Source organism: Carassius gibelio, chromosome A4 (assembly GCF_023724105.1).
Source record: "Carassius gibelio isolate Cgi1373 ecotype wild population from Czech Republic chromosome A4, carGib1.2-hapl.c, whole genome shotgun sequence".
In the NCBI taxonomy this organism is placed as follows: domain Eukaryota; kingdom Metazoa; phylum Chordata; class Actinopteri; order Cypriniformes; family Cyprinidae; genus Carassius; species Carassius gibelio.
Genome location: NC_068374.1, coordinates 7,547,836 through 7,571,911, shown reverse-complemented (window position 1 = coordinate 7,571,911; position 24,076 = coordinate 7,547,836). Strand labels below are relative to the sequence as shown.

The 24,076-nt window shown below is 39.1% G+C and overlaps 1 protein-coding gene across 1 annotated transcript; it reads right to left on the bottom strand.

Annotated features, from left to right (window-relative positions):
* Positions 1-13,885: 13,885 nt before the first annotated feature.
* LOC127981504 (uncharacterized) lies at positions 13,886-24,076 on the bottom strand. The gene is made up of 5 exons (XM_052585504.1): positions 23,591-24,076; positions 22,668-23,108; positions 16,015-16,445; positions 14,127-14,233; positions 13,886-14,018 (listed from the first exon to the last, which is right to left on the bottom strand). Exons 1-5 carry the CDS (start codon positions 23,862-23,864, stop codon positions 13,886-13,888), a joined length of 1,386 nt encoding a protein of 461 aa, XP_052441464.1. The 5' UTR covers positions 23,865-24,076.

Genomic DNA, 24,076 nt, shown 5'->3' with positions numbered 1-24,076 from the left:
ATTTTTACCTTGTCATTTATTTATTCAAGTTTTTTTTGTGCCTAGTATGGCTACAAGTACCTGAAATGTAACAATTGATAGTAGAAAATTTTAAAGTATTGATTGATTAAAAAATGTTAATTCATGTTTAGTCATGAAATCTGATGTGTGTATTATATGATACAATTATATGATTGCTGAGCAGATATTTTGGATGCTGGCAGTACCCTGTATGTATGCATAGCTGTAGACTAAGTGAAGTAGAAGCCCAGAGCATTAATTTCATCTCCACTTCTGCCTGTAATGCCATTAATCATTCCACACTTCGTTTCCAAACTCACAGGTTCACCCAGTTCCTGACACTTGACAGAAAATGTTGTTTGTCGATTGCTTTTAAACTCAAACCCCCCAAATCTGTCACCAGTCTTATTTGGCCACAGTTTTGCAGAGATTATTAATTCATCATCATCCAACACAATTTCTTGATTGTTGGGTCCTGTTAAGTTACCCACTTTAATCATGTGGCCACAGTTGAAAATCACCTGGATTGAGTTCAGTGTTGTCTAAAAGGCAATAAATAAATAAATCACATTAATGAAGTAAATTAAATGAAAATGATGTGGTTAAAATAGTAGGAATAAACATGCTACGATAGAATGAATCTAAAACTCACCTCACTCTAAGTAACGTTGACCTTCTTAATGGTGACGTAGGAGGCCGAATTAAAGGAGAAATCATCACCTCCCGTCCCAACCACAATCACAGCTTCTTCTGAGAAAGATATTAAGAACTAATTGGGGAAGTCGTGGCCTAATGGTTAGAGGGTTGGACTCCCAATCGAAGGGTTGTGAGTTCTAGTCCCGGGCTGGACGGAATTGTGGGTGGAATCAATTATGTTGAAAGTGGTCAAAACCTGCTCACTGTTGAAAGGGCTTGAATAAAGAGCCTTTGGCTTTAGCTAAAAATACTAGAGGATATAGCACTGAAAGATATGACCATAAACGATCCTGAGCGCATGTTATGTGATCCGCTGCGCGGTTTTGACAAGCTGTCTATAAAATGGTGCTGTGTATTACGGCTCGCGGTCCGGATGGATAACCCTGTGCACATGCCGTCCGACTTTTGAAAATCAGTTATAGAAGTATTTAAGGATAAAAGACTCAAGTTGCTTTAAATATATATTTACGAGTCCTTTTCCTCAAGTCGAGTCGAGTCAAGTCTGGAGTCATTTCAGTTCGGATCTGAAGTCAAGCAGAAGTCTATAAAGATGCAACTCGAGTCAGAGTCACTAACTCGACTGCTCGTGTATAAATCAATTTAAGTTGTGAATCAGTATATAGAATACTTACATGTACCATATTTTCCGGACTATAAGTAGCACTTTTTTTTCATAGTTTGGCGGGTCCTGCGACTTAGAGTCAGGTGTGACTTATTTATCAAAATTAATTTGACGTGAACCAAGAGAAATGAACTAAAAGACATGAACCAAGAGAAAACATTACCTTCTCCAGCCGCGAGAGGGCGCTCTATGCTGCTCAGTTCTCCTGTAGTCTACACTGAAAACACAGAGCTCCCTCTCGCGGCAGTAGATGGTAATGTTTTCTCTTGGTTCTTGGTTCTAAATAAATGTGAATTATAGTCCAGTGCGACTTATATATGTTTTTTTCCTCATCATGATGTATTTTTGGACTGATGCGACTTATACTCAGGTGCGACTTATAGTCAGAAAAATATGGTACATGAAAAATTTATAGTAAAAATTTACAAGCACAATATTGCATAATATTTTAATACATATTAACTAATGAACTTTTATATTGTATAATGTTTTTTGATGATTTATTAATGAAATTTATTATAACGTTACCATACTTCTTTGTGGATTCACTACTGGATGAATAAGGAAACACAATTTTTATTTCACACAACCAGGACACATACCAGGTCTTCCTTGGTCTGCCATTTCAGTTTTCTGTAATACCTGGTCTGGTAAAAAACAAAGGGAATATTTTTTAATTGTAAATCTTTTAATAATTGTATTATTCCAAAATTGTTACAAATCAAGTTTTCTAAAAAGGTAATTCAAATCAAATAAATATACAAAAATGAGGATTAATTCAAGCCGTGTTTAAAAATGATGTCCAGTGTAATCTAATTCTTTTTTTTAAATCCAATAAAGACAAATCCTTCCTTCACTGAAAACTATTAATTTAACAATTTCTACATGACATTTGCATCTGATTGCATCTGATCTGTCTAAAGATATTTCTTTTACCTAATGCATTTTGAAGCTGCCCCTGCATTTCTGCTGGCATTTCAACAGCTAATCATCTGTTGGTTCTGCACACTGTCATAAAACTACCTGTCTATGTCATTGTAAGTCACATCTCACCTGGAGTTTACGCAGAGTCTGTGGTATATTAAGAAGTGAAGCTGAGTGGAAATGTCTTCGACTGAAGTCTGAAGCACACTGGATTTCTTTAGTCATATTTATAGTACTGTTTATCAGGAAATGATCTATGAAAGCTTTTTCACTGGAAGAAACACTTCCACAGAAGAATCTAGTTTGAATGCATATTGCCCAATAAGAGGTGATTATTGATGAACCTGTCAGCCTCACCCACTCCCTCCTGTGTTCTGGTTTATCTGTCACTGTTGGGAACGTTACTTTAAAAAAGTAATTAGTTCTAGTTACTCACTACTTGTTCCATAAAGTAACTGAGTTAGTAACTGAATTACTCTATAATAAAAGTAACTAGTTACCAGGGAAAGTAACTATTTGCATTACTGTAAAAAAAAAAAAAAAAAAAAGTTGCTATATGTCACATAATAATGTAAAAAAAAAGTTGCTATATGTCAAATAATAATTTTATGTTTGAGCAGTTTTCACAAGTCAGCTAAAATGAGTAAAACAGACAGAGGTGTTCGTACATAATTTTCAATGTTTATTGCAGGTCAACAGACAGCAAGAGTTTTATCCTGCACTTCCAAGTATTATCTTTGTAAGAAAAGTGTTTTTGGCCACTAGCTTTGTAGATGCTTAGCTTTGTCACATATTACATGTACACATCACATGCACGTTCTTGCCTTTGACCACAATGAATTTGAAGTAGTGTTTATATCTCCACCTTGAAAATGCCAACTTTTCATCGGATTGCTCCTGACTCGCCATCTCTGCTACTGCTGCGAATCTCTCTTTAGCTGTTGCGTTCGTGCACGCGCGTGTGTGTGTTTGGCGCTGCTGGCGTAAAAAAAACTGGCTCTGATTGGCTACCATGAATCGCTTATCTCATTATTAACCCACCTGCTCACTCGCTGTGTGAGCCAGGGGTGCGTTCGGATTACATAGTTTATTAAATCAATGCATAGTAACGCACCGCATTTAACGTCCAGTAATGTTAACAGCGTTATAACCACGTGAAAAGTAATTAGTTAGATTACCGCATTACTGAAAAAATAACGTCGTTACCTAACGGCGTTCTTTTAAACGCCGTTATTCCAAACACTGTTTATCTGTCACTGTTAATGCCTGTCCCTAAGCTCGGCCCGTGACAGGCGAAATGCTTGGGGTGCTGTCCATCCATAGGGTTTTCTTTTATTTTTTAATATATTATTTTAATTAGGGGTGCAATATTGCATTATGGCTCCATGCCATAGTCATATCACAAAGGTAGCGATTTAATTAAATATAAAACACCAATGTGGTGCAGTTTTCAATGTGTTGGAGTGTAGCTCATGACTCAAAGTACTGAAAAACAACCAAAATAAAATAAGTTTAATTTGAGCAGAGATGCACTGATCAATCATAAGTCAAAACCAGACTTTTTTTGTTTTATTTCAGAGTCTGTAAATGGTGTTAACAGAGGCCAGAGACGCTAGGATGAGAAAAATAAATTAGCAGGCAGAGCAAGCTCCCTGTTCACAATGCGTGAAGTATGAATGTGTCTCTGAGGGGAACCGACTGTCTTAAGAAACAGTTTAGATGGCATTTTCCTCTCATCTTGCCTCTGTATAATGCATTGAGCGTTTACAGCGGTAATCAAGGAAACAATGCATCACTGCTGTTCCTTAAACAATGACACTTAAAGTTTTAAACTAAAATATTATTTCAACCATATAGCCTGTCAATAATTACAATGTATACTTTTTAATGAAAGAAAGCTTCTATAGTGTAGGTTGCTTCTGGTGTTTGGATTTGTACTTCAATATAATAAGCTCCACGTTTAAGAATAGCCCTAGACTAGGTTTTTTTAATGTATTTTTTCTCTTTCTATGTAACAGCATTAACTTACAATTAAACACGTCTTCCTTCAAGCAGACTGAATGTTTTCCTGTCTTACTAAATGTTGGTCTCATGATCAATAAGTTGTATTCACTCAAACTGATTTAGTAAAATCAAAACACGGACGGTGAAGCTGGGTGAGGTAAGAATGATTTTTGCAAAAAGATTATAATGATTATGATATTTATGAATGATTTTCAATTGAGAATTTATTATTATGGTCTGGTGAAAATAATAATATGGGCTGCGAGAAAATAATAAATAAAAGGAATAAGGCTGCTGTGAGTGCATATTTCATCCCAGTAGCATGAAAACAACACAACAAACAGACCGGCCCACCGGGAATCCTCAAATGCAATAGGATATAAATATGAAAGATGTTCCATTATTTATACCAGATAACACCTGAATGACAAAATTAATGCAATGTCTTAAGATCCTGTAAAAGCTAAGGATATTCAGTGAAAATAGTTTGCAGTGTTTTACAAATAACTGATACATATGCTTAAAACACAAATTTCTTTCTTGGCAAGTCGCGATGGCTGGCTTTGTTCATTGGTCAGACTTCGACCAATAAAATGTCTTCATTCGTACCAAAGCCCCGCCCCCGGCTCTGCTCTCTCACATTTACATGTACAAGTGAGTTTTGCAAAAAGAGAAATAAAAGTCTGAGCGCTAGGATGTGAACTTGTACTCCAGATCTGAGAGGTTGTAAGTGCCGACTTGACGTTGTGAAGCAAAACTGAAGTAAAGTGCAAAAGTAAATATGTCGTAAACATTTGTGTATGTCATTTTCTTTGTGTGAATGTCATTTTACACATTTGTAACTATTAATCTACAACTTCCAATTCAAAACACGGGTGTTTTGATCATTGTCTGTGTTTGCAAATTGAAAGATTCAGCTTTTCACATAATTTCAACTTATAAATACGAATGTTTATATTACAAGTTCTCACATTCAGATTTTCAACCTCTTGAGTTTTGCTACTGTATTACCTCCATAGTCAGTGCGAGGAAGTGAATGGAGAAAAGTCACTGCTCTCAGAAAACAGACAAATAAGGATATATAGGACATTTTCTGCAGATGCTGATGGAAGGTCAGCCTCTGACCCAGCTGACTATTTATTTGGCTGTCCAGGAGAGGAGAAACCAATCCTTCACTGGTAGATACAGTCAGCCTTCACAGTGAGTGAGCAACACACCTTGTGTTTTAAAGGGCATATATCAAACCATAAGCAGCGGAAGACCATGGTTTTTCTCCTCCCTTAAATATTACATGGCAATGTTATATGATAAAAACCAATATTTTTTTTATTTTTTTACTTTGTTTCTAAGTAATGTCTTCTTTGTCTCATGCAGTTTGGTTGAAAGGACCTTTTTTCCAGCAAACGACATGTGTTCACGTCACTTCTTGTATAAAATCACATTTTTCCTAAGAAATGTCCTTTACATACCTGTATCTTGTCACTACTTATTTAGAAACACCTACTCAGTGGAAGAAGGTAGAAACCGTCAAATAGAGACCTGTTGTGTAACTCATTCTTCAACATATGGACAGATTTCAACACCTGATACTTCATACATCACATGACAGGCCATTTTACGTACTCTATAATGTACAAGTAATAAAAAATAAATAGAAACAAATTATGAGTTAATAAGAGATGCTGTAATCTCCTATTCATGTCTTATTTAGAATTATTTAGAATGACACATAAGCAGCCATATGTGTGATAACTGAAGAAATATAACATTGAAAGAAAGAGAAATTACTTCTTTCATATTAAACGCACATGTTTGTAGCTGACATTTTAATATTCATTTGAAGCTTATAATGAATGTTCAGTTTTTGAGTAGTTCTTTCAAGAGCGATGCCTTATGAACAGAACAAGTCTGTCGAGTCCAATGTAGTAGTTTTAATAATAATAATAATAATAATAATAATGCATTTTATTTAATGGCACCTTTCAAAACACCCAAGGTCATCTTACAAGCAATATACAGGTCACTGCATGGTTTTATTTTATTTTAGTTCAGTTTGAGCTTAATTTTGATTTATTATTTGTGTGTGTCATTGATGATTTTGTGTTTTTAACACTTGAAACAATGTTATTAACCCTTTAAGACCTGCCATAGAACAGTCCCGCCAGAGCATATCTTAGTATTTTACACGCTGTGCTGTCATTCTTTTGACTATTTTCATATGCCATGTATCAATACAATCCTTCCAACCCCAGTTTGAAGGCTATACATGTCAGAAATTCATAGTATCTAGAAAACTAGCTCAAAAGTGCTGTGTATTGCAGCATTGTCAATGAAATGGTGCAGCAGTCATGTACCACATCCTGTTTTTCTTTCATGAGGAATAGTAGCCAGTCAACTGATCTGAAAGATCAACTCCTCCATGAAGTGATTGTATTCTTTCACAGCCGTAGGAACTGGAACATCCACATTCTTGAACCCACTGCTGGATTTTCACACTCTTTTCACAGTGTCCCCTGAGTATGCAGTGTGTAGTTTAGTACACACACTCACCTCTCGTGTGTCCATCCATTTGGAGAAAATGAGTGATCCACTCACATCTTACACGACTTGGAATTAAGAAAAATGTTTGTGTATGTTTAATAAATTTTGTATGACTTGGACATTTATTTTCAAAACAGTTATTGCTGGCTAATTGTAACATTGTACGTTGGAAACATAAAAATAACATCACTTGAATACAACAATTGCAAGCAATTGCAGCTCTGTGTGTATGTGTGTAACAAACTAGTACTTACAAAAGGTATTAAAGAATTGTGATGGGGAAATAGGGGGACTTTGTAACTGCTCTTGACTACGCCACTCCAATTAAATCCAATTAATATCCAATTAAATTAATGAACTCGAGGCAAAACTACTATAAAATCAAAACATCATTTTATTAAATACATGGATTCTGGTCTCATTTGATTTCACTCAAAGGCTAGCCAAACTTTCAGTTGACAGATGGCAGTAAAAGTGACTATGGAGGGTAACATACTTAAAAAAAGAAAAGAAAATGCACACAACAAATGAATAAATACAATAAACCCCAAAAGAAATTACAGATTTCCTACACAGCACACTATGTGCAAACATACACACCAAAACTAATTTCACACCACACTGGTGTATAAATCTTTCCACCCCTAGTTGCTATATTAAAAGCTGTAGAAAATGACCTAGCTTAATTCACAAATAAACCATAAAGAAAAATACAACTGATTCGTTTCTGGGCCAACAAAATACAAAAATGAAGAATGTATAATACTAAAAATCCCCAAACCATAAACTAATTATGAAAAAAAAAAAATATGGAAAACATTTGTCAGTTGCACAAAATAAATCGAACTCTTAAAAAGAAAAGAAAATAAACTTCTTGATGTAAAGTGTATTAAATAAATAATAAATAAATAAAATAAATAAAGCATCCTCACACTAACTATGATGGCAATACAGTAGCAAAACTCGAGGGTAGGGATATAACGGTATGAAAATGTCTTATCACGCTAATAGTGACCAACATGACCACGGTTATCAGTATTATCACGGTATTGTTGTGCTGGAGATGTTAAAAAAGTACATACACATAAATCACTTAACCAAGTTTTATATTTAAAAATTAACAAACAACATAGAAAATGACTTTTTGTTTGCATAATCACTAAAACAATAACATTACCAGTGATGTTCAGACCCATATAGAAAAGATATAGATACATTTTACTAAATGTTTATTTCTTTTATCTGAAATTTTTAAGTAAGATATATAACAGTCAAACAAGACCCAAAATCCTTAGTAAAATTGTGTAACATGAGATTTAACCACATACTACATTTGGTTGCACAGCCTTTGGCCAAAATATTCATGTTCAAGAACATCTTGTAGTCAGTAAGTTAACGTTAATGTGCTTTCAGTATTTCTCTAACGTTACCGTCTGTTAATAGGAAACACCGGACCCTTTCTGGTTGGTTGTAGGCTATAGAGGCACCTGTCAGGTAGGACTGGGCTAACGTTATATGAAAGAAATTAATATCACAAGAACCATAAAGACATATCACATTATCTGCTCACCTCTATTAAATCACTTAACCTATCAATAACCTAATCTGCAATGTTCAGATTATATTCCTTTGGATATTTCAAATCTAATTTAATATGTGCTTGAAATTATCAATTTAGACAACAGAATTGTGTATCCCAATATATTAAAAATGGGTCTTGAATTTCATTTTGATTGGCAATAATAAAACTTAAATATAACTTGCCTAACCCTGCAGATTTCTAATATTAGAAGTGTTTTTTGTCAGAATAGTGATGTTAAATGTTAGCTTAATAACAGTTTCTGTCTGCCAGTCATTTATTGATTGCTAAGCCAAACAATGATTTTTATTTATTTGATCATTTAAGAACACATGGAGAGGAAGTTTGCAGTGGTGCGGTGGAGTGAAGGGGAGGATTTTGGGAAGCTAAGTGACATAAAAACTGATGCCATAAGGGGGTATGATGATTCCAAGATGGACGAGGATGGGAATCCCTTTGCCACCTACTCAGCCGTAATTGGATGGCACCATGGGAGGAAACAACGAGGAGGCTGGCCTCACTACAGAGGCACTGTCATTGTTGTTAGTGGTAAGTTAAGAGTTACTAACTTACTCTAATTCACACAAAAACAAGTACTATGTGGTTTTGACACTATAAGTGCCACAATCAGTATGTCATCTAACAACTATGTCAAAAATGAACTAAAAATGTAACTAAGTTAAAAATGAGATGAGATAATAATACTTTGACAGTTGAAACCAGGTTGAATAAAGCTTTTTGAATAGTTGTTTATGTCAGGTGTCATGTATACCTTATGCAGAATCCCCTGAATATTTGCGTAGAGTATACATAGGGTATGCAAGTATACAAGTATATGAGCAATGCATACAGAGCATGCATGCAGTGCTAGCACTTATTTTGGAGCACACAGCACATCACTAACTTCACGTATAACTTCACGTTTTAGTGTTACAAGAGGGTGATCTGGTGTAATCAGCTGTTTGAGTCTAACTCTGGTCTATTTGCTTTTGTTTTCTAGCTACTCGTTTTGAGACAATCCGTAAACTGAACTCACTGCTGAAGGAAGAAGAACCTACAGAGCTGACAAAGAGGGTCTCAGTGGCCCCCCTAAAATATGGAGATGATTCAGATTGCTCAGCTGATATTGAAACTCAGTCTCAGCAAGCAAAGGTGACGTTAATTTAATTTTAGCTCCTATGCAATGACCAAATTTCCCAGTGGTACAATGTGCATAGAATGTGTAAGGAGTTGGTAGGTTTGAAAAAAGGTTTGAGCTGTTAAACTGGCAAATGGAGGTTTAAAAAATAATTCAATAAAAGGGTGTCCTTAATTGTGGTCAATGTGTATTATAGAAAAACATTTATTTCATAATTATATTTCCCCCCATTTTAAATTCTTATTATCCAATGAAAGGATACATTTTTGTGAATTTTTCAAACAAAACATCAAAAGGATTAACAATGCAGATTAATTTTCACAGCCTTATTTGATCATATTTGCCAAGGGTGCCAATAGTAGTTGGCATGACTGTAGGTGAGCTGGAAGCAAAAGTGACCTTGCGCCTGTCGTCTCCGGTATTCAAATTATAGTCTGACATCACTGTCTGAAGTGCCACAGCCTGCAGAATAATTTTAATCCAAAATCCATTACACAGAGATGTGAAGCTTGCAAACTAATGGAAAGGTCATCTTTCTACAAGTCAACCTACGGCGGAGTTCTTGTTCTTATGACAGATCAGGGAGATAACTGGCTGACTCTGTCAAAATTATGCCTAACTGCTTTGACAAATACGGCATAAAGCATTCACCCAACGATCTGGAGTCCATTGAGGAACTTTTCTTTAATCGTTCTGAGTTCGAAATGACCATCAACGACGTCTCCCTGGTGACTTGCGTAATCCACCCGACTACAGCTCAGCAAAATGAAGATTGGGAAGATGATCTTGCGTTGATTGAAATGGATGGTGAAGGAGGGTGGATGGTGAGGGTGCTCCTGTCGCTGGTGCTGAAGGTGGTGTGGATGGTGAGGGTGCTCCTGTCGCTGGTGCTGAAGGTAGCGTGGATGGTGAGGGTGCTCCTGTCGCTGGTGCTGAAGGTGGTGTGGATGGTGAGGGTGCTCCTGTCGCTGGTGCTCAAGGTGGTGTGGATGGTGAGGGTGCTCCTGTCGCTGGTGCTGAAGGTGGTGTGGATGGTGAGGGTGCTCCTGTCGCTGGTGCTCAAGGTGGTGTGGATGGTGAGGGTGCTCCTGTCGCTGGTGCTGAAGGTGGATGGTGAGGGTGCTCCTGTCGCTGGTGCTGAAGGTGGCGTGGATGGTGAGGGTGCTGGTGGTGGTGCTGAAGGTGGTGTGGATGGTGAGGTCGCTCCTGTCGCTGGTGCTGAAGGTGGCGTGGATGGTGAGGGTGCTCCTGTCGCTGGTGCTGAAGGTGGTGTGGATGGTGAGGGTGCTCCTGTCGCTGGTGCTGAAGGTGGTGTGGATGGTGAGGATGCTCCTGTCGCTGGTGCTGAAGGTGGCGTGGATGGTGAGGGTGCTCCTGTCGCTGGTGCTGAAGGTGGCGTGGATGGTGAGGGTGCTCCTGTCGCTGGTGCTGAAGGTGGTGTGGATGGTGAGGGTGCTCCTGTCGCTGGTGCTGAAGGTGGTGTGGATGGTGAGGGTGCTCCTGTCGCTGGTGCTGAAGGTGGTGTGGATGGTGAGGGTGCTCCTGTCGCTGGTGCTGAAGGTGGTGTGGATGGTGAGGGTGCTCCTGTCGCTGGTGCTGAAGGTGGTGTGGATGGTGAGGGTGCTCCTGTCGCTGGTGCTGAAGGTGGTGTGGATGGTGAGGGTGCTCCTGTCGCTGGTGCTGAAGGTGGTGTGGATGGTGAAGTTGCTGGTGGCTGTGATGAAGGTGGCGTGGCTGTCCACCCACACATTTTAACATTTCAGTGTAATTTTAAGATTACAAGAAGGTTAGTCTTTTAGAACAAGGAACAACAAACTGCTTTAAACATACAGCATACCCTAACCCTAGCCCTAACACCAACCCTAATCTAAGCAACTCCAAAAGTTGGCGACTGAATAATGCCAGACTGCGTCCAGTGGTTCAGTTCAGCAGAAGACGTGTGCAATGGAAGTGTAAGGACTATGCTGCATGTGTTTGCTCTGTTAGTGGCTTCACCGTGTGGCTCACTCGATGTAGGATCTCTAGGATTGACTGGAAATCCAAGAGGAGGAATCTCTGAAAGTCCAGAAGCACAAATCAGTATGTCCTCAAGGTGAAGCTCTGGACATTCTCCCCCTAGGAAATATCATTTACAGTTAGTGACAAAATGCATTCTTACAAGTGTGAAATACAAAAAAATTTGTAATCAATTACAACTAACATTATGTCCTCTTGCAGTTTAATGTTCTTCTCCTTACATGTATATTTGTGTAATATCTGTATATCTATTTACTCCTTGGATGAAGCATCTTATCTTGCACAGGTAAAGGTCCTTGAAGTATGGTGCAAAGATACACAGCTAGAAATTAATGTGGCAAAGACAAACAAGCTACTTTTTTTTTACAAAAAACAAGACATAATAACAGAGCCAGTTTTACTTAATGGTCAAGAAGCTGAAACTGTGGAAACTTTTAAATATCTAGGTACGGTTCTTGATAACCACCTGAGTTTTACTGATAATACAGAATTGATCTTTAAGAAATGCTCACAGCGTCTCTGTCTGTCTGTTGAAACTGTCTGGAGATCAGTGCTCAGATTATCAAGCGTGTGTATATCACACACACTGAAAGTGTTTTAACTCTCCATCTCTCTGCTTGGTTTGACCATTTAAATTGTAAGCTTAAGAAAAAGCTCAACAGGAGAGTGTCAATGGCTAGTAAAATAGTAGGAAAACCACTGTCTCAAATATACATTGACAGAACGAGGAAGAAAGCAAGGAAAATCACTGTAGATTGTACTCACCCCGTCTCTAGCGAGCTTGAGATGCGCTTCAGAGTGCCTCTGGCTAAAAGTACTTACATAAAAACAGCAGCTCATTTATTTATTGTTGGTTTGTTTGTTTTTTTTATATCTAGGTATATTATTCTTAATATGATATTTTGCATTGCATCTTTCTTTATTTTATTTTTTATTTTGAGTCGTCTAGGAATATTTTTTCATTATGCTTGAGACATTGTTTGTATGTTTATCTGTCCTGTACTTTGCGACGAGCCAAAGAAAAATTTCCACCCCGGTGGACAATAAAGATTTATTCTATCTAAGCATACAAATGTGTCCTTGCTCTTGACAAACAATCACAGATGATCACCACTTTGGTTTTAATGAGGGGGGAAAAACCTATATGAGGGTGAATAAGAACCCGGAACCACGACAACTGAAACACAATGAATAAAAAAAGTACACAAGTGTTACAGTTGCGTCAATATTTGCAAAGCCCTTTTCCATTTTCTCTCTGCATTTTTCAGGTTGTAATTTTCTTTTGGTTTTGTTGTCATCAAGAACACTAGTTTCTCTCCTGGAGTGGACTTGTGCTCCTCATCTGTGTTTGTGTGGTCAGTATTTATGCAGAAAGGAACTTGATCTTCAACAACGCTTGGTGTGGTAAACAAGGTTCAAATGAATATATTATATCACAATAACTTCTTCCCTTCCCTCAGGTATTCCTCAAAAACACAATGACCATTAATAACCATGTTACATGTTACGTTACATCAGAAGTTCAGACGGATGAACAGTTTTTAGCAGCGACTGCATCTGATGCTCTTCCTTCAGTCCATTATTCACTCACTTTAATGAGGCTGGACTTTAAATGAACTGTCAGTCATTTTGGGGTGAAATCTGGGCTTGCTGTGTAAGCAATTTTTTCTTTCACTAGCATAAAACAAACTGTCATAAAGATGTTATAAATAAATAACATGTATATTGTTTCATATAGTGATAATGAATTACTCTCCTTATATTTGGTGATGTACCGATCATACTGATGCTAGAAAGTGTTTATAAAGAAGATTATTTGTTAGATCATATCCTGATTTCTACAGTCAGACTGTTGTTCATATTCTCAGTCAAACATTAGAAGCTGTTTATGCAACTTTCCATTTATATCCATCTTCACGTGGTTCAGGAAATAAACCAGTTTTTGAAAACAAGTAAATCATGTTTATTGTCATACTGTAATTACAAAAAAACTGCAAGAGTCACATTTCACATCAAACTTTACTGATGTACTGAGTAATACTCCTAAAATCAAGATCATTTTGGTTAACAATATTGGATCAATGCTGTTTTTATGAATATTTCTATTATATCAGTGTATTTCTGATTTTATTTCAGTCTGTAGAAACATCGCTGTTGTTTAAACATCGCTGTTTGATCTAAAAATTCAAAACAAAATGATTTTAAAAAGTTTTATGAAAATTGTAATATTACAATGTTTTTTTTCTATTTATTTTTTAGTTGTTTTTACAGAATAACCTAAGTAATGTGTCATTAAAAAAAAAGTTAAATTACCGACATATTTGTTTGTTCATAATGCATATATGTACATTTTTATTATAATGTATCATTTAAGGATACTCTTCTCACAGATCCATTTAAGACTACTATCACATGGAGAATCAAACCATCCTGATGAACGAGTGTTAGCACAGTCTTCATCTGTTCCCTGATTGTTTGGTTCTCCAGACGCCCAGAACCTGCATCAACAGATCAGTGTTAGATCAGAGCTGCTTTCTGTGTGATATGATATTGACTGAGACAATCATTTATTAGATAATAATCAGTTCAGTTCAGTGATTTCTCACCCAGAGGTCAGTGTGCTGCCATCAACCCATTTCCATCTGCCCTCCTCTTCAACATCAGTCAAACCAATCCAGAAATGATCAGAACCACAAATATTCTTCACAAAATCCTGAGAAGAGAAACAATAACATGATTTATAACACGAGCACAGACACATTTCAGCACATTCTCTATAATTTAAAAAACGAAACACCGCGATCACACACACACATCGCCGATACCAATACAATACTTTTTACTAAAAACAAAACAAAAAAAACTTTTGTGTAGGGGAGTGCAGTAGGTCTATGTCATTATTTCTGAGGTGGATGAATGATCAATTATTTAGCCAATATTTTGTATTCATGTATTGAAGTCCACAAAATTCTTAGTTATTAGGCACTGTAGAATTAATTCTTTACAACCTTTAAAAAAAAAAGAAAAGAAAATGAATCCTCCCCTTACTCCAAGCAATTGAAATAAAGTGCACACAATTATTACTGAAGATTACATTCCCTGAGCCCCCCTTCTGGACTTCAATGTGCTAGCAGCTTCGCTCACTCAGTTCGCTGCTCCTCGTCGCGTTGTGTCAGTGAGTCACGTGACGACACAAAGACGAATCAAAGGAGAGTAAGGAGTAGCACAGTGGGCCAGGATGTATAAGCAGCGTTTGCTCAGGATTGTAGAGGTAGAAGACACGAGCAAAGTATAATGAACGTAGATGAGAGATATTTAAATTAAAATATCGATTCAATTACAATTGTATCGATCTGATACCAATACCAGTGATTTCATCAATACTATCGATATTTAGATCAATCCGCCCACCCCTAGCACACACACTCTCTCTCTCTCTCACACACACACACACACTCTCTCTCTCTCTCTCTCACACACACACACACACACACACACACACACACACACACACACACACTCTCTCTCTCTCTCTCTCTCTCTCTCTCTCTCACACACACACACACACACACACACACACACTCTCTCTCTCTCTCTCTCTCTCTCTCTCTCACACACACACACACACACACACACTCTCTCTCTCTCTCTCTCTCTCTCACACACACACTCTCTCTCTCTCTCTCTCTCACTCGCACACACACACACACACTCTCTCTCTCACACACACACACACACTCTCTCTCTCTGTCTCACACATTTAAATTCTTTATTTGGATTAAAAGATAAGCATATATCATGGCTTAATCCAAATTTGACAGAAAGATGTACAGCAGCAACCAATATCTCAGTCCATTTTGCACATTAAGGGTAAAGGTGGCACCTGCGCCTCCATATGTAGAGGCTACCGATTACTGCTGATACAGAGCAATATCTCGTCAGTTTTTTGGCCTTGTTCTTATGTAGTCCACAGATCTGCAGGCCTCTTACACACAACTTGTGCACATGGCCTAAACTACCAAAAATGAGGGCAATAACTTTACAAGAGTAGCCAGAGTTATTAAAAACATTGTACCATGGTTGGTATTTCAACAGTTTTGAAGCATAGCAGGTGTCCATGTAGGCATCAAAAGTGCAACCGATTTCTATTATTGTAACAGCTTTGGTGTGTTCATTAATTACAATTATATCCGATGTATTTGGTAAGTGATTTATGGCGGTTTCCAATGTAACGCACTGTTCATGTGGGAGGGGGAACCAGTCTGTCTTGATCTTTTCGTTACAGTGAATTGTGGTATGGCTGACATTGTCTCTGAGCTCCTTCGCTGAGAGTGCAACGATACGGTCGTGGCGTGCGATGTACAGTCCTTTATAGGCAGAGCAGCCGTTAAGGATGTGCGCGATCGTCTCTCTTTGCCAGCTGTGATGTTGCAGGCAGATCGGCTCATGTGCAGATGGAAACCAGGTTGCTAAGTTGGACTTTGTTGGTAGTACCTGAAGACGAGCTTTAATTGTGAATCTGTAGATGTCATCTTGTAGGGCTGTGTTTTTCAAAACTGTGTGTGATAGGTTCTGGTCAGCACAGGGCAGGCAGGCCAGTTGTCCTTGTAGGCGTAGGCCTGTCCAGTGTTGTATCATACGCAAGTGAAAGTGGTCGATTATTGTCCTTCTGATGTTTTGAGTATCAAGAAGTTGAATGTTGTCATCAGTTGTAATGGTTGCCTCTGCCGTGATGGTTGGATCCGTGCAGATGTTCTCATTGGCTTCCACCGACTGTCCTGCTGTTTTCCTCCAGCGCAGTTGGATGTTTGCATGGTTACAGAGGTCATTCAGGTCCAGCCAGTCCGAGCGCACACCGAAGCCTGGTGTGTTGGTGTCCAATTTTCCACTGGGTTTTCTTCTGAACCCAAGGAAGCTGGCGTCATCTAATATACAAAGAGGGACCTTGCGTTTCCCTAGATGTAGTAAAAGTGAGGCTCGGGCAAGCTCACGCACGGCTGCGTCATCATTATTTAGCATCCTTAACAGGTTGCTTATTCTGGCGGCAGTATACACCCACTCTATGTGAGGGACGCCCAGCCCTCCCTCTCTGGACCTGTGGAACAGCACGTCTCTTGTCGAGTGTGTATTTAGTCCTATCCAGCGTCTTACCAAGCTTACAGTCTTATTATTCAGCTCGTTTAATATGCATTTAGGAATATGTATGTTTGCGAAGAGATGCTGTATTTTGGAAAGGGCAATCTCTCTTATGGCCTGTAGCTTCATTGCAACAGGGAGGGGGGATGAGTCCACCATGTCCAGTCTTGTGCAGTATTCACTGCTAAGTTCGTGTATTTGCTCTTCCCATTCACCCGCGATGTTAAACCGGTGTCCGAGATAGCAGTAAGTTTCATGGCACGCATACACTTTAATTTCATTGCCCAAGATGGAAAAGGAGGGTGGCTTGTCTTTCTTGGCTTGATACCACCTGTTACCTCCACTGCGTCTCTCGTAAAACACAGCACACTTGGTGTTTTTCACCTCTAGTCCGGACCACCGCATGAATTTATCAGTATGAGAGAGCATGGTTTTAATCACTTTCTCATCCCTGGATGACACCTGAACATCGTCTGCATAGGCCTGGACAGGGTTTGGCGATCTGATATGCGAGGAGGAGCAGAGGCACAGCCATTTGAGCCACTGGTTAAGGGCTAGGATAAAGTTTACTGCGCTCCATGGGCAGCCTGTCTTGATGCCAGTTCTTAGTTGGATTGGTCTAGTCAGTTGGTCTCCACAGATCACCTGGATAAAGGAGTTTCTGTAGATATCCTTAATTATGTTGATATACGGTGTAGGTATGTTAATTTCATCTAAAGATTTAATCATAACGCTGTGTGGCAATGAGCCGAATGCATCACAGAAGTCTAGAAAAACTGCATAAAACTTGGTGGATTCATGCTTAAAATCATCGATTGCTGTTTTCAGGCAGAAAACATGCTCGTTCGTGCCTTGACGATTGATATAAGCTTTTTGTTTTTCCGACAGTATGTTCATTTCGCAGAGCCATGGCAGGATGCGGTTCAAAATACATTTCATAAGAACTTTATAGATAGTAGGGAGTAAAGATATGTCTCTCCATGTTGCTGGGTTGTCAGGTATATTATCTTTTTTCGGAATTCTGTGAATAAGAGCTCCTTTCCACGAATCTGGTCTCTCTCTCTCTCACACACACACACACACACACACACACACACACACACACACACACACACACACACACACACACACACACACTCTCTCTCTCTCACTCACACACACACACACTCTCTCTCTCTCACACACACACACACACACACACTCTCTCTCTCTGTCTCACACACACACACTCTCTCTCTCACACACACACACACACACACACACACACACACACACTCACTCACTCACTTGTTCTTCTCTGTTGTTGATGATGATCAGATCTGCTCCTCTCTCTCTACAGTATCTTCTGCTCTCATTCCAGTTCTTCTTCTCAGAGGAAAAGAAGTAAAGAGTTGATTGATGGCACTTCAATCCATCTATAAACACAGATGAGACATCCCTAGTGAAATAGAAATACACTAAAATGCATTTGAAATACATTTATGTCATGATAAGTATACTACAAATACATTTACATATTTATGTACTTAATAAAAATACACTGCACTTGTACTTTTGGTGTGTTAAACTGGTAAAATTAAAGTCTGCTAAACTGGAACAACTAACTTTGTACTGAATGCATTTGAATTGTGCAGAACTAGTGCTGAAGTGTAACTAAAGATACACTGAAGTTTATTTGATTGTGTTAAAGTGGGACTATAGCAATTATACTTCAGCTACACTTGAAATATCTTGCATTTAAAAACTTATACGTATTATTCAGAGATCATACAATCTTCAACAGTGACATTTAAACACACTGTAGGATTAATATTGAGAGATGTGCATACAAATAAATAAAGCTGAAATATAAATGTTATAATAAATATATTTTTTTTTACTAGGACTTGAACTAAATTTGAATAGAAAACCAAATTAAAAAGTTTATTTATATTACTAGTACTAGTAGTGTATATTTTATTATAGTTGTGAGTGCTTTTAATCTACTGCAAGAGCGTTTTACAGTTTATCTCTTAATTTCACTGTATCTGTAGACTCTGTGTATGTTGTATACTGTAACAGACAATGACTTTCAGAAGGAAACCTGTTTCTCAAAGGAAGGTTTCTGTCACAGTGTTTTAAACTGATCTCATTAGTGCTCTCTAGACACTGAAGTACTTTGTGTATTTGACAGGTTTGTGTCTCATCTGAGGCCAATGACTGATTATCACAAAAGATAAAGTTTTTGACTTACAGTTTTGTTCAATTGCTTACACACTAACATTAGAACTTTCCCACAATTAGCAAAACCTTACATTCAAGGAGCAAAACACCGGCCTAGATTTGCACAACTGTAAGCACACTGTCAGCTTCACACTTTTTACAAAACATTACACACAGTGATTTGCAAAACACTAAACACACTTGTATCCATTTGACACAGTCATGATTTATCATGATGTAATTTCCTTGCAATTTCAAAGCAAAGGCTTTCAAATGAACACACACATGAACCAATTGGTTAAACACAGGCACCAGGTGTGCACACATCAGGTTAAAGCACTATAAAAAGACAACAGGTAAGTTTACCTGTCTTCAACAAAAATGGATGCTGTCAGAGGGAGAGGGAGAGTGCGGATGAGAGGGGGAATCCAGAGAGTACCAGGAAGAGGAAGAGGAAGAGGGAGAGTGCGGATGAGAGGGGGAATCCAGAGAGTACCAGGAAGAGGAAGCGGGAGAGGAAGAGAGAGAGGGAGAGGGAGAGGAAGAGAGAGAGGAAGAGTGAGAGTGCGGATGAGAGGGGGAATCCAGAGAGTACCAGGTGAAGGAAGAGGGAGAGGAAGAGGGAGAGGAAGAGAGAGAGGAAGAGTGAGAGTGCGGATGAGAGGGGGAATCCAGAGAGTACCAGGAAGAGGAAGAGGAAGAGTGAGAGTGCGGATGAGAGGGGGAATCCAGAGAGTACCAGGTGAAGGAAGAGGGAGAGGAAGAGAGAGAGGAAGAGAGAGAGTGTGGATGAGAGGGGGAATCCAGAAAGTACCAGGTGAAGGAAGAGGAAGAGGGAGAGGAAGAGAGAGAGTGCGGATGAGAGGGTGAATCCAGAGAGTACCAGGTGAAGGAAGAGGAAGAGTGCGGATGAGAGGGGGAATCCAGAGAGTACCAGGAAGAGGAAGCGGGAGAGGAAGAGAGAGAGGGAGAGGGAGAGGAAGAGAGAGAGGAAGAGTGAGAGTGCGGATGAGAGGGGGAATCCAGAGAGTACCAGGTGAAGGAAGAGGGAGAGGAAGAGGGAGAGGAAGAGAGAGAGGAAGAGTGAGAGTGAGAGTGTGGATGAGAGGGGGAATCCAGAGAGTACCAGGTGAAGGAAGAGGGAGAGGAAGAGAGAGAGGAAGAGAGAGAGTGCGGATGAGAGGGGGAATCCAGAAAGTACCAGGTGAAGGAAGAGGAAGAGGGAGAGGAAGAGAGAGAGTGCGGATGAGAGGGTGAATCCAGAGAGTACCAGGTGAAGGAAGAGGAAGAGGGAGAGTGCGGATGAGAGGGGGAATCCAGAGAGTACCAGGAAGAGGAAACGGGAGAGGAAGAGAGAGAGGGAGAGGGAGAGGAATAGAGAGAGGAAGAGTGAGAGTGCGGATGAGAGGGGGAATCCAGAGAGTACCAGGTGAAGGAAGAGGGAGAGGAAGAGGGAGAGGAAGAGAGAGAGGAAGAGTGAGAGTGCGGATGAGAGGGGGAATCCAGAGAGTACCAGGAAGAGGAAGAGGAAGAGTGAGAGTGCGGATGAGAGGGGGAATCCAGAGAGTACCAGGTGAAGGAAGAGGGAGAGGAAGAGAGAGAGGAAGAGAGAGAGTGCGGATGAGAGGGGGAATCCAGAAAGTACCAGGTGAAGGAAGAGGAAGAGGGAGAGGAAGAGAGAGAGTGCGGATGAGAGGGTGAATCCAGAGAGTACCAGGTGAAGGAAGAGGAAGAGAGAGAGGAAGAGTGAGAGTGAGAGTGTGGATGAGAGGGGGAATCCAGAGAGTACCAGGTGAAGGAAGAGGGAGAGGGAGAGGACGAGGAAGACCTGGAGGAGGGGTAGGACATGCACAAAGAAGAAAACCAAATCTGTGTAAGAAATTCGTACAATTGTGGACCATGTAATAAACCACGGACTAACACTGAGGGAGGCTGGATTGAGAGTACAGCCTAACCTAAGCAGGTACAAGGTGGCATCAATAGTTCCGACATTTCGTCAAGAGCACAGGTGAGAAACTTCTCTTCAGTCAACAGAATCCATTGCTTACTGCATGTACTATATCAACACTACTGTATATGTACTCTAAAATGATACATACAGGAATATATACAGTACCAAAATATACAGTAAGCTGTGTATTTTGTTTGGCCAACATAGGATTGAACGTCGTGAACACCAAGGAGGGAGGAGCCCCATATTCACACAGGAGCATGAGAGAGAGAGATCATAAACCTCGTTTTGGCCAATAATGCAGTCAGATTTCGAGAAATTCAAGTCCATATTGTCAATGATCACCTAATTTTCAATAATGTCCAACAGGTCTCTCTGTCAACAATAGCCCTTATCCTTAAAAAACATCGTCTGATGAAACGACTGTATAAAGTGCCATTTGAAAGAAATTCAGACGGTGAAAGTCCTGCGGCGTGAATCTGTGGTGGTACGTTTTGTTCACTGACTGTAGTATTGTGTACTGCACACATAACCTTTTACTGTACATGTAATTTTACTGTATAGCAGACCTACAGTATACTGATCTACACAATGTGATCTTTTGCTGTATTTCAGAGAGTTTTGCAAATGGATGCGGAGGAAGTCCCGCATGAGTTTATTTACATTGAGGCTGGATTTAACCTGACAACAGGACGAAGAAGGGGAAGAAACATCATCGGTCACGGGGCTATTGTCAATGTACCAGGGCAACGTGGGGGGAACATTACCCTTAGTGCTGCCATTACACAGAATGGGGTCTTCCACCGCCGTGCCAACTTGGGTCCTTACAACACTGAACTCATTCTTACATTTTTAGACAGATTACACCATATCATCACAGCAGCAAACCAAAGGAACCAGATGCAATACATTGCTATCACATGCTTCCTCCAAGCTATGTGATCAAATTGAACCAGCATCCATACAAGGGTGGATTCGTCACTCGAGAAGATTCTTCCCACGTTGCCTTGCAAATGAAAATATAGCCTGTGATGTTGACGAGGCCCTGTGGCCAGATCCAGCTAGGCGGAGGTGTTTAGTGTTTTTCTTTTTTTCTGTACTGAACTGGATATGTAATTTGTTACAGTATTACTGTAAGCTCAGAGTACAATGGTATGTTCAGTAATACTGTAATATATGAAAACTGGAAAATGTTTTGTTGAAATGTTCAGTATTGACTGACTTGAGTACATGAAAATAAATTAATATTTTCACCAGTCTGCACAATTGGTGTCATGTGGTGTTGGTGAATTTATTTTTACACTTTGTGTTAAGTGCTAAAAGTGTTTTAGGTTGAGCACAGGAGTGTTTAACTGATTCAAACAGAGTCAGACCATATGATGGTTGTGTTTATGACAACAAAATAAGGTTTTTAAGACATTGTATAGAAGTGTTGTGCTACTTTGGTGTAGTGTTGTGTGAAGGGGTTTGAAAAACCGAGCCTTTAGTGTTTTCAAAATTGTGCTTCAACAATTTGAAAAAAACCTGTGAATATCTGATTTTAAATTAGTAGTTTGAACAAGTTGGTGTGTAGTTTTGAGATTGTGCTTACAGTTGTGAGAAAATGGTGACTTTTGTTTCATGAATTGTGTTAGCAATCAAAAACCATAAAGAAGAAATTCTTATGCTCAATTAAATGAATATTGACTTATAAAGTTAATTTAAAATATGGCTTAAATTATTATTTATACTCCGCTGACATCTCTATCAATAATCATTATAAACATAAAGAGTTAAAGAAAGGTCAATTACAGGCATTAGCTACACAACAGATCCAGGACAGTCTGCTTTAAATCAAGTTAAGACTAAAGAAACTTACCCACAAACTTCTGAAGATCATTTCTTTCTGATTTCAACTGCTCTCTCTCTTCTGTGAGGCTCCTATTGTTGGTTAGCAGCTGTTCTCTCTCTTGAGTGATGTTGGTGATCTTAGTTAGTAGCTGGTCTCTCTCTTGAGTGATGTTGGTGATCTTAGTTAGTAGCTGGTCTCTCTCTTGAGTGATGTTGGTGATCTTAGTTAGCAGCTGTTGTCTCTCTTCTGTGAGGTTGGTGATCTTAGTCTGCAGCTGTTGTCTCTCTTGAGTGAGGCTCATATTGTTGGTTAGTAGCTGGTCTCTCTCTTCTGTGATGTTGGTGAACTTAGTCAGTTGTCTCTCTTGAATGAAGATGAAACACAGCACTATGACTGCAGTCATCAGAAGAACACACATCAGCCCCAAACACACACCAGCTGCTCTGGAGATCGTCACACCATCACTTCCTGAAGAGCATAGATATGATGTTAGTCTCTTCACTTCCTCATATCATACGACTCACATCTTCTGAAACATGTGAACTGTAGACTAACTTTAACGCTTGTCAGACGTTTATTAGTGTGGTTTTTGTTCTTGTGTTTTGTGAGTAAATGCAGAGGAACAGTTCACTCAAAAATGGTTTCCTGATTATTTACTCATCCGAGTTTCACTGTATGTCCTGTATTTTATACATTTTTGGTTTTGGAGGAAAACGTGAACAAGTCTCAAAATAAACCTTTACTAAAGGTCAAAAATCCATATTTAGGAAGCTTTAAATTAATCTTCATTATCCTGGTTGATAATTAAGTGTCTTCTCTAGCAAAACAATCAGTCACTTTCAGGACAAAAATAAAGCATTAACCACCATCAACAAATGGAGCATGTCAGATCATACTGGAGGACCTGGAAGAGAGAGAATAATCAGAAAATGTCCTTTAATCTCAGTTACCTGTGTGTCGAGGTGTTCGGGGTTCTTCTGTGTTGAAGTCTTCTGTGTGTCGAGGTGTTCGGGGTTCTTCTGTGTTGAAGTCTTCTGTGTGTCGAGGTGTTCGGGGTTCTTCTGTGTTGAAGTCTTCTGTGCGTCGAGGTGTTCGGGGTTCTTCTGTGTTGAAGTCTTCTGTCTTTTTCTTATGTTTCATGTCTCTTACAGTCTCTGCACTGACGTAGATATCAACAGTCCTTTCTATTCGGTCTTCTGAGTCCATTATTGAATCTTTATCCATGCTATATGACTCAATTCTTCTGGCGTTGAAATCTGTGATATCTGTTCTGACTTTACCTCATACGACGTCCATATATTTTTAGATATCAAACATATATGTTGTTTCTTCTTCTCTGAGTTTTACCCTTTTCTATATTTTCATTTCCACATTCAGTAAACTAACACTAGTTTCTCTCGCTGTAGTGGACTGTGTTGTGTTCCTCATCTGTTTGT